The following is a 12,260-nucleotide window of genomic DNA, read 5'->3' on the forward strand; positions in this document are numbered from 1 at the left end:
GATACTGTCATGTAGCACTTTGATTACTTTATTTAATCTTGCACTCAAAACCTTTTTGGGGCTGAAACAGGCTGATGTGCCTCTTTCATACCGGAATGTATTTAGCTTAATATTTGTTTCTTTCCAAATGGTTTAAATATTTAGAAGCGTTCATTGTCAACCTAGGCTCATACTTGCAAGAAAAAGGAGTTCAGAATCACTTTGGTGCCACAGCTGAGAAAGTAACAATGTCTCCAACAAAATCAAGCCACGGTATCTCCACCAGGCACCTGGACCAGCTAAGGGCAGCATGATGTTGCATTGAACAGGGCATACAGCAGGCAAGTGAACATGCCAAGTAAAGGGGCTCTTTGAGCATCAGGTGATGAAATTTGAGTTCGTACATTACCTTTGACATTGCGACCATTGTCTGTTTTGAGCACATAAGGGTAAAAAAAAGAAAGAAATATAAAAAGAAGACTAAAATTATGTTATATACACTGAATTACAATCAGAGTAAACAGGATGTGATGATTGAAAATTGTATCTTTGAAATTAGCATTTTGTATTATTCAACCAAGTAAAATGCATATACCAAAAATAATATCTGCCATCATAAGCATGCACGTTCAAGTATGTGAATCATTTATCTCATTTATTTTAACTGGATTCCAAGATGGGTATCTTTTATAATTTACGACACTTTGGAGAAGGCATCTCCAGCTGTCTGCAGTTGTGATAAAAACTTTCAGTCTTGTCAGAAGCCAATTTTAGTGTCCCTTCAACCGTCATTTACAAGAAAGACTGCACAACATTTGGTATGTTAAGTAATTGTTTTTTTCATATGGTTTAACCTAGAAAATTAAGACAACAGCTTACCTTAATAAACCAACTTGTCACTAATCAGAATTCTATTAACTGCCACTCCCACAAATGTTCTTCGATGCATATTTTGAAAACACCAAATAGTGCTCAAAGAATCATTCTTAGGCAAAAATAATTGTAAGAAATCAGTGAAAGATTTGACTTTTAAAAGTAATGTGAGATTTTTAAGTCTATGTTGTCACAATGCACTCAGTATAATACCTAAAATATTTAAGAAATTCATTTATATTAAGATGGGCTGTTTTCAAATCTCAGAACAAAGTGTTTTCAGATTTATTTTGAGATTAGCAACCTGACCCTTTGATGCATATTTGCTAGTAACAAAATCTGCATTACTAGTTTTGAAACAAACAAGCTTAAAAGAAATGAAGTCATGTCAAAACCATACAAATATATCCAAGATTTGAAAAATCTGTTCAACATTTGTTGACATGTACAGTAATGCTGTGCATATTTAAAATCTTGGGATATATCATAATTGTTTCAAAGTCTACAAGTGAAGCAATTTCAATAATGTGGTATATTGAACTGCTAGTGTAGACACTGGCTCACATAGAAATATGCAAAACTGTGACCTTACATGACAACTCTGCCTTCTTTGAGGGACCATAAAAAAGCAAATATGGATAGTGAAGAGACCTTGATTGATTACATAGAATTAACTATCTCCATCAGAAGCGGGGCCCCCAAATCATTAGTAAAGTAACAACTACTTATAAGTAGTTAAAAATTATAACAAACCTCGAAATTATAAAGATTTGCAAATTCCCAAAAAACTGACTAGAAGTTATATTATATGGTTAATGCTGCTTTGACATTCTAAGACAGAGCACGCAGTCTGTGCATTGGTGCTAGCTGAGACCTTGTTATTTGTCCGTGACAATGTAACTGCAGGAATTAGAGTAAGCATCTAGAATCTTCTAGCAACTTGTCAGAGTAATTCTATGTCAGGTCAATCTAATAATAAAACAGTTAGGGCTTATATTTTCTATGTATTTTTTTTGGAAATTTCATTTTTCTAATAGTGCATTTTTCTTACATATACAAATGTATTGGTCTGTGATGGATTAGAAAAAATCCTGGTCCTTCACCATAAATGGTTTGAGAAGTAGAATTCTAAGGTACTTGGTAATATAGATTAAATAAAAGGATAATGTAAAACATTAAGCACTATTATATTTGCAAATTATTTAAAGTTCTATAAAGATAGCCTATAAAGAAGGAAATTTCTCTTCTTGAATGAAGAAGCAATAATCTGAATTCAGAATCTGGTGCATATGGGACTTAACCTGTTAACCAGTCACATGAATTCATAAAATTAATATCAGTTTAAAAGAATTTTCATCATCATGTAGCATTGTGCATCAATTATACCCAAAGAAAAAATAAAAACTTTTAAAGTTTTCCATCTTCTTTTGTCAGCAGCTCAGTTTCTGAAATATATCAAATTATGTAGCCATAGGAAGTGTGGTTTCTTCTAGGCTAATCAGTGATTTTGTGGCTAAAAAAACTGTTCTAAAGCTGAAGTATAAAATACCCTCTGAATTTATTCACCGATAACCAGACAACTGTAGCATCTGTAAGCAAGTGATACTTTTCTGGAAAATAACATAGCTTTGGTGTGGGAAGAAAGTCCAGGATGTCCCCACTACTGAGTGTCCATGTATAGAACCTGAATTGAGAAATCCAGAAATGTGAAATCATCCTTTCCCATAATTGTATCAGCAACAATGTACGAAATGAAGACTACATAAAATGGAAGCAAATAAGGTGAAATCATGAAATCTGATCTAACCTCCTCAGCACCACTGTCAAATCACAGGCGACGTCTATGCCACCCACTGATCATGTGCCATCTAATATGGAAGAATGGTATTAATACTGTAACTCAGGTTCTAGGCAATAAGGCCAATTTCTGAAAAGCCAGTATGATTTCTAAAGATGCTTACACTAACGGGACGAACTAAGCAAAATGTATGTCGGTCATTTGAATCACCCTATTGGATTTATTGCATTTCAGCTATATGATTCATTGCTCAAAGATCAAATTTCAGCAATTTCATTCAGTCAGGAGATATTGAGCATGCAATCACTCCATGGTATGGGGACCTTAGATGACTATTCAGTTTGGAAATTGTCCTTGATTTTATTTTCCTTTTGACCTTCTTTAGACCACAGATTAAAATGGATGTGCTACTGGCTTTTGTACCATATATAGTTTCTCAAACCTATCTGTGGAAAACCCTTCTGTTTTTGTGATACTGATTTATCTCTTTTTGAATTCTTCCTGGCAATTCTGCCTTCTGAATTCTCTTCTGCCTTCTCACTTTCACTGTGGCCTTTAAAGAAAGATCCCCACATGATTCAAGTATTATGGAATATAATCATTTTCTGTTGTGCGTGGTTTTGAAACACAGTTCGGGAGCATGGTCCTCTCAATGTGTCACCAACACTTATTGAATTCCTGCCATGAGACAGGCGATTGTGTTGGATACTAAGGCTGCTAAGCACACTATGCCCCAGCTCCTGCGATGGGGGAGCTCACAGAAGCATACTTACGGCTTTGTGTATCCCGCAGAAATGACAGACTTCTAATATGGAATAAAGGTAGAATGTAATAAATGCTATCATAATGTGCAAATGCTGCTTTGCATATTAGGGTGTAAAATCATTGAGTTCCTTTGGTTTGGGAAGGGGAAATGGGCCCTGAGGACTGTGAGTGGCAGGATGAGGAGGAACAAAGTAGAGAACAGATATTCCTGGCAGAACAAACTAATGAAGCAAAACAATGTGTGATGCATGTTTGGGAAAAAGCAATTACCTTTGTGCAGGTTTATACATAGTAGGGGAAGGAGTCCTGCAGAAGCTGGAAGGAAGGCTTGAAAAAGAACTGTGGCCAGCTGGCAAAGTGCCTAGTACCCTACACTAAGAGCCCAGTGATCAGATGCATGTTTTAAGAAGAAAACTCACAAAAGCAGCAGTGATGATGGGAACGCACAGACATGGATACCACAGAACAATGGGGCGCTCAGGAACCTGAACTGCGGGATTTAGAAAAGTGGGACTGATATATCCATTCAACAGGTACTCTGAATCTCCGAGCCTCGGGGAAAGCTCGTTGAGTCCGCAGACCCGTCCTACCACAGGAAAACACTGAGTGGTGGATTGTGGGCTCTGGACAAAGGTGGTCCTGGGTATGCAAGCCGGCTCTGGAACTCTTTAACCTTGGACGAGTCATATATTTAGCATATCTAAGCCTCAGTTACCTCATCTTTAAAATGGGGCTTAGCAATAATTCCTAACTCACAGAGTTGTTGTTAAGAATTAAATCACTTCATGTGTGTCAAACATTTTCAATGCCTCAACACATAGAAAATACTCAGTAAAAGTTGGCCATCATCATGTTAATGATGATTTTTTTTGTCGCTGTCTTTTAAAAAAAATATTTATTTATCTTTTTGGGGGGAGAAAGCACAAGTGGGGGAGGGGTAGAGAAAGGGGGGCAGAGGATCCGAAGCAGGCTCTAAGCTGACAGGCTGACAGCAGTGAGCCCGGTGTGGGGCTCAAACTCACAAACAGTGAGATCATGACCTGAGCGGAGGTCCTAAGCTCAACTGACTGAGCCACCCACGTGCCCCTGTCATGGTCTTTTGAGCATTGCTGCTTTCACTACCGGCTAATGTGAGAATGTGAACACAAAAGAGGCCAGGGAAAAAGAAACGAATTCTAACTTGTTCTGACTTTGGTTTTCAAGTTTGGTCTTCCAATACTTTCAGGGATTACTTTTTCTCTCTAAACCTTTCCCCTTCTTCCTTCCCACCCCATCCCTACCCAATCAGTTTATAGCTTTCTTGATTAGTCGCTACACCACATTTTACACACCTCTTTCTTTGGAAAGATTTGGTTAATAAAAGAGTCCTGTGAAGGCACATCACTCCTGCTCAGAGCTTGACTATTTACTAAATGCAGCAAAATTAATTATGCTTGAGATGATAGTGTCATCACCTAAGCACATCTTATATTAAGTATTAATTAACACTCCATAAAGTTGGCAGATAATGGTTATCATACCATTTCAGAAACACAGAAAAGAAGCCAGAAGAAACCAAATTATTCACTAAGGTTCAAAGAGGAAAATCAGTAACACTTCCGGATATAAAATTCATAATTTGTAATTGCTGTAATTTACTCACATTTCTTCCCCCAAGTCATAGGCATTAATGTCAAAATTAAAAACTATGGAAATTACCTTTCATTACCCATTAATATATGTTTCCATATTAAAAAAAAAAAACATACCTTCACTGGCATGTCGGTCTCTAAATATGTTCTTGGGGTGGACACTGAATCCTTCTATATCATGAACCGAAGAAGCCCTCCGTATACTACAAATGCTTTCCTTCGATCTGGAATGAGTCAGCTGGGAACTTGACTGCAGCATGTCAGGGTACAGTCGGTCCCATTGCCTTTTGGGAGAGGAATGGTCAAGAGGTCCCGATATATTCACCAAAGGGGAACATTTGCTGGGCTGTATCAAGGCTTTTGTATCATCTGCTTCAGAAGGGCTGCAGCTCTCTTTTGTAGGAGACTTGAAGTGCTTCATGGCTACTGAATCATCGCTGTGTTTAGATGAGTCAATTACTACCACATCCGGGTCTTCTTGTGGTAAGGACTGCTTTCTGTAAGTGAGAACTCTCAGACCAGGGAATTTGAACCCAAAAAGTTTCCCTACAAGTGGAGACAGGAAAAAAGAAACACATTGTAAGACAAATATATAGATATATACAATCCATATACACATCCATATATACATATATATACTATATATGTACAAGACATATCCCTTAAGAAAAACAAATGAACATCGTTGACTCATATTTAATACCATGTAATAAGATTTATTAATCAATACTGAATTAAGTCATTCACAGTTGGAATGAGAGATATTGTAGGAAATTTCTGAGACTAATTACCATAAAAGCAGTAAGAAAATAATAAAAGAACGTTGTCATGTTTCTGATGGTTAAACAGATATACTCCACTGACATGAAAGCATTACTTGGATGACATGACTTTTTTTGTTTCAATAAATTAAAGACATTATTACACATTATTGCATATAACATATTGTTAAAAACACTATACATCCATTTTTAAGGGATTTGGGGGAATTTTACGGGAATTTGAAGGGTGGAATACAGTTTGGAAAGGAAAAGAAGGGATGGGACACCATAGGCAAACGGGAGGGTACTGGAAATATTATAGTGCATATGTGTGGAGTGGAGGATAGGGGGTGATTGTACTGGAAGAAGGAGGGAATGAGGTGGGGATAAGAAGTTGGCCTGACAAGGTCACGATCTCGCGGTCCATGAGTTCGAGCCCCGCGTCAGGCTCTGGGCTGATGGCTCGGAGCCTGGAGCCTGTTTCCGATTCTGTGTCTCCCTCTCTCTCTGCCCCTCCCCCGTTCATGCTCTGTCTCTCTCTGTCCCAAAAATAAATAAAAACGTTGAAAAAAAAATTAAAAAAAAAATAAAAAAAAATAAAAAAAAAAAGAAGTTGGCCTGACATTATCTAGAAGGCTTGTATAAGACAATACTGTGACTCATGTGTGGATTAGAAAAACAGGGTCAGCTGTTTATGAAAACATTCCTCATTCCATTGGAAAATCTTTAAAGGCTTTACGTTTCAGATAGAGATGTAAAGATAAGAATTTCTCTTTCCTGATACATTTTTTTTTGTTTTTCCAAAATATGAGAATATGGCATGAAATGTTATCCTTATCTCAGTGGATGAGGCTTAGAAGGACAACCAAGTATAAACATTCAAAGGTGAGTTTTAAAATTAAAATATTAGCTAAAAAATGCATAAACTCACTGGCAGTAAGAATGCAAATCAAAACAAAAGCATGTCATTTTCCACTCTTTAATTTAGCAGTTAATTGGAAAAAACAAACAAACAGATAGCATGTAGTGAGGGCAAAAAATGCTGGTGAGTATTCTGGCACTTTGCTGGTGGGATTGCAAATTGCTACAAATTATTTCAAAAATCATTGTGCAATATCTATTAAAATGAAAACATACTTTTCATTTGACTCAGGAATCCCAATAATAGGATAGTACAAAGGCACAGAAATAAGACACAGCCTGGATATCCATTAGAAGGAGAATGATTGAATAAATTATGACCTTTTTATACTTTGGAATCTTATAATGCTCTTTAAAAAACATACATATATATATATTTGTTAGAATTAGAAGTTTATTAAAATAAAAGTGTTAAGTGAAAAAGAGTTTCAGTTTAATGTTTGTGATATTTCATTAAAAATAATAAAAGACTTTATTTGTCTGTAGAAGTTGTATAGCAATAGAGAAAGATGTGGAAGAACACACATCAGACCCGTAATGTTGACTGGCTAAGTGGGTTTGGGAGCAGAAGGTAATGTATTGAATTCTTCTGTATATATTTTTATTGTTTGTTACATCAAGCATGCATGCGTTCCTTATAAACTTTTAAAAAACTGATGAGGTAAAACTTTTACTTCTAAAGAATGAAGAGATAAGACATAGCCTCCAAACAATATTGTGTAATTCAAAGCTTGTCTAAGTATTGTCTATGAGAAAACACAGAATTTCTAATCTCCATTGCTAGTGCAGTGGTCTATGTTCAAATCGCCTGATGGCTTGACAATTACACATTGCTCTTCTAGTCAATCATTTGGAGTCTTTGGGCTACGATATTATCTACCTTATATTCTTTAAGTGTCATGGGCACCATTATTTTTAATACATTTATTATGAACTTTCCCTCAGTCATAGGATGGTTTTAAAACATGGAAGAACACTTCCAAAACTCATGGATTTTTCTGTACTTTATTTAAATAATTACTCTTAATTACTCTTCCAGTAAATGTCTTACCTATACACATAGTTTCCATTCCATATTGATTTAATCCAATGATTCATAACTACATCTCCAGGCCAGACCTTTTCTCTTAGTTCCAAACCTGCATATCGATTGGCCTCATTGACATCTTCACTTAGAAGTCTTAAAAAGACACCTCAAAATTCCATAGCAAATCCAATCTCATGATCCATCTGTCCAATTCTAGCCCTTCTTCTCTGATTAACATTTCTCTTTTCCAGTGGACTGTAGGCCTCATGAGGGCAGGGACCCTGTCTATTTTGCTTACCAAATCCTACCTCTGACAGAATGCCTGAGCATGGTAAATGAATTTCTATCATCTATAAACAGATCTAAACTGACAATGTGCTTCAATTCTGAATGTGGAAAACTAAGATACTTAATTACTCTGGCCAACTTAATTGGATAATCTTAGCCTTCTGGAATTGTATTGACCCATGTTTACCAAAAATGATTGATTGAGTAGAACTCAGTAGCTCATGGAAATGATGAACTCTATACCTTGCCCTTTATAACCGATAGCAACTCTATTTCTTAATTTTACCTTTTTCAGAGGTTACTAATTGCTACCATTCTGATTTTAGAACATAAGACAGAAGTGTTTTCAAATTCTTCATTTTATGTAAACAATTAATTACAGAAAATTTTAGAATTAAGTAGGCTACTTTATTATTTTTTTTAATGTTTATTTATTGTTGAGAGAGATAGAGCATTAGTTGGGGAGGGTCAGAGAGAGAGGAAGACACAGAATCCGAAGCAGGCTCCAGGCTCCGAGCTGTCAGCACAGAGCCCGACACAGGGTCGAACTCAAGAACTATGAGATCATGACCTGAGCCGAAGTCGGATGCTTAACCGACTGAGCCACCCAGGCGCCCCAAGTAGGCTACTTTATTATTGTAAGCTTTCATTTGTGGGCTAGCAGTTAATAGTGTTAAATACAACTGTAATATAATTTATCTTTCTGGTAAAAAAAAAACAAAAAACAAAAAAACATGACACAATGCACAGACAAAATCCAAATATGGTCCACTTTAAGTTCTGGATTAATAAATTGTAGGTGAGAGTAATCAATCTATGCAAATAAGATTAAATAACAGTGTACCAGAGTAACTGTTTTGCAAGCATTCCTACATAATTTTACCAACAACTCTTATATGCTCAAGTAAATTGCCAAGTTAAAAATCAGTGAACTGCATCAAAGTCGCTTGATTAGTTTTTAATGCCCATGGAATTGACTTATAAAGCAGTTTACAAATCAATTCTGCAAGCTTATTACAATGCACTGAAGGTCAATGCATACTTTTATTCATTTTTCATCAGTTACATTACCCTCCTCTTTTAAAAACCATTCACTGTGTTTCTTAAATTAATGGCCACACAAGGCATTTAGCTTGCTCCTACAGTTTAGTCATATCCAAGGTGGTACAGATGGTCTTTTCTGCATCACTAGGTTAATATGACCATGTTATATTGCATTACAGATTTAGTTGTCTAACCGCAGTTCATCCGGAAAGAATACACATTGAGAATTTTGCTCAGTGCTAGCACTTTTAGGCATGAAATATAAAGCATGGATGAGTATAATCCTGTCATGGTTCTTAACACTGAAAAATACCCTTATAAGTTAAGTCTCCATATTTTACCATATCTGCTTTCTAACTGGACAACTAAAATAGGTACTATGTGGCCTTTCATCTATTAAATGTTTTATAAATCTGAAATAAGAATGACAGATTAGGAGTTTTTACACATTTTTTACACATTCTCCCAATAATTGTAAGTTTTAATAAACTGCTTACACAAACCTGATTTCGTTTAAATATACCATTTTCATCTAAGAAGTATCTAACATGCATGAATGAATGACTGCTACAAGGTCTTTCTCAGAACATGTCACTTTTACGAAGCTGTTAAATGTAATTTTGGAAGCTTCATCTTCATGTATCTTGTGTCATATTTAACTGAAAGCTTTTAACTTCTCACCCAAGTAGGTACACAGTTAATCAATTATCTTTCTCTTTAAAAAAGCCTGGAATTATGACTCCAATCGATATACACAAAGATGTTAAACACTTGGCTCAAGGCCAAACAGGAAATCAGGGTAAAGTCAGAATAAAACAGCAACTTATTTAATTTCAGTTTTACCCAAGATTTGGTGGTTTCTTGGGCCATAAATATCCACCTGCGTATTTAATGAGAATCATAATTCTCCTCTAAATAAATGTAGATAAATGAATACACACAATTTTATTTATGACCTCTGAAAATGAATAACAAAGTTCCCTTTCCTCAACCAAAACCCTTCTTCTAACCTCCCCTAGGATTGCCTGGGATTAGTTGACTCTTAATATTCCTTTTCGTTCTGAGTTTTTTTGTTTATATATTTATGCTATTCATAGTTCCCACAAATTTATAATGATCACAGCTACATTTCTGCCCTATCTCCTGTGGTAATGGGTAATTGACTTTAGAAAATAGTTGTACTAAACTTTTCCGAATGAAGAAGACCTCGTTAACCTGAACTGCTCTTTCTCTTTCCTTCTCTCTTATCCTGGGAGTTGGTTCTTATCTACTAGCATTTGGAAGGAAACAGTTTTTCTAATTTAGGAATGAATCTGGGAATATTAGAAATAACATTTCTCGCAGAAAAGCAAATATTTCCAAAAAGTCCTCCACATACTGCTAATCATTGAATTTCCTCACAATTGCCAATTCCCAGTCATTTCCTGGGTTCAGCTTCTCTTCATTGCTGCAAACTCTTAGAACTTTGATTACCTAATAATTTTACCAGGGGTGCCTGGGGGGCTCAGTCAGTTGAGTTGGTGACTCTTGATTTCTGCTCCTGATCCCAGGGTCATGGGGTTGAGCCCCACCTTGGGCTCTGTGCTGAGCATGGAACCTGCTTCATGTTCCCTCTCCTCTTGAATATATATTAAATATGTATTCTCTCTATCTTAAATATGTATTAAATATATTTAATATACTTATTTTATCTGAACCAACTTACTCTGGCTTGGTTCTGCTTAGTTGAATTATGGACTAAAAAGTAGAGAGAAACTTTAGTTCAAGCAGCCATGGAAACTAGAGAATATAGTAGGGTAAGGAAGGGACATGCTTGGTGGGGGTGGGAAATGGGGGATGTCGTGAAGACGATGAACAGAGATGTTTTCCTCTCACAAAGGAGTATAGGTAGCGGGAGGTTGGATCCCTGAGACGCGTCTTGTACCAAAGGTCTTTATGAGGAGTGTTCTCAGGAGATATGCCTGAGAAAAGGGATTAAGACAGGATTGGGTTAAACTCTCATGCAAATGCAAAGGAAGCTTCAGCCAGCCCTCCAGGGGGCTCCGGATCTAGAACAGCCCTGCAGAGTGATGCCCCATTCAAGTCAGGGCATTGGTCTTTGTCTCCCAGCATCAGCCAGTCACCTGCTACAGCTACCCCACGAGAAGGTCCATAACCTGCGCAAGGCACTTCCCTGCCTTGGACCACAGTTGTCAGTGAGGAGCAGAGCTGTGCACACTCAGCAGCCAATATTCCCAGCTGCAAGGCTGTCCCAGGCCTGAGGAAGGTGTCTGGCTGAGTAGCACCGTGCCCACAGCGCAGAGCAAGAACGAAAGCCAGATTTGGGTCTGAAAAAAACTATAATCTGAATGAAGCCTACTATCAGCTATTATCACGCCATAAGGATTTGTGAAGTACTGTTGATGTACCTCTCTAAAATCACGGTAGTCACAACCTGACACTTAAATTGGAAGCCTTAAAATCACCGTGAGGTTTTCTCCAGCCAAATAGTTCCAGATGTGCAGAGAGACATGACTTTAATCTCTGAGTCAGAGAGAGCAACAGACTGAATCTGATGGGAGAAACAGGCAAGATAATTGACTTATCTGCCTTATCTTTTTAGGCAGAAATTTCCATCGAGGCACCCTGCAAGGAGATGAATCTTTGCTACTCCCAAGTGTGTAATGAATATATGATGTTGCCCATAGGCTGCTAGAACAACCCATAATATTGTCAAAGAAGGCAGTAGGTGGCAGTTAGACTGGGAAAAAGGATCACTCAGTATGAACTCAGCGCTGACCTGATTAGCGGGTGACAAATGGGGCAGTGCAGCCAATGAAGTCCTGATACTAGTGACAACAAAAGATCACCAGGGGGCCCATGGATCTAGTAAAGCTGAAGCTAAATGTAGGACCCTTTAAGGGAACAGAGATGGTCAGTAATGCCTTGAAAAACTAACTCCTAGGGTGAGAGATACCAAAAAAAAGCAGCAACGTACAATGAGGCAGTAAGTGTGAGACCAAATTGGAATCTTGAAGCAAGGCAAGTCCTGACCCAGTAGCGCATGGTGCACATGTGTGGAGGTGGGGGAAGTTAGTGCCACAGTAGCAGCGAGAGCCATTACGGGAGCTGCAGCAGCAGCAAGAACTTCTGGAACATGTTCACAAATGCTGATGATGTCTGAGACATACTGC

At 37.3% G+C, this 12,260-nt stretch overlaps 1 protein-coding gene across 1 annotated transcript in view; it reads right to left on the reverse strand.

Annotated features, from left to right (window-relative positions):
* The window catches only part of LOC116738221 (potassium voltage-gated channel subfamily H member 7-like), a 34,469-nt gene that overhangs the window by 6,802 nt on the left and 15,407 nt on the right, over nt 1–12,260 (reverse strand). The window contains exons 3-4 of the mRNA XM_032594111.1: nt 5,164–5,592; nt 3,875–4,001 (exon numbers count right to left, since the gene is read on the reverse strand). Of these exons, the coding sequence (XP_032450002.1) occupies nt 3,875–4,001; nt 5,164–5,592 (556 nt within the window). The remainder of the gene's footprint in view (nt 1–3,874; nt 4,002–5,163; nt 5,593–12,260) is intronic.

Source organism: Lynx canadensis, chromosome C1, assembly GCF_007474595.2.
Source record: "Lynx canadensis isolate LIC74 chromosome C1, mLynCan4.pri.v2, whole genome shotgun sequence".
Classification (NCBI taxonomy): Eukaryota; Metazoa; Chordata; class Mammalia; order Carnivora; family Felidae; genus Lynx; species Lynx canadensis.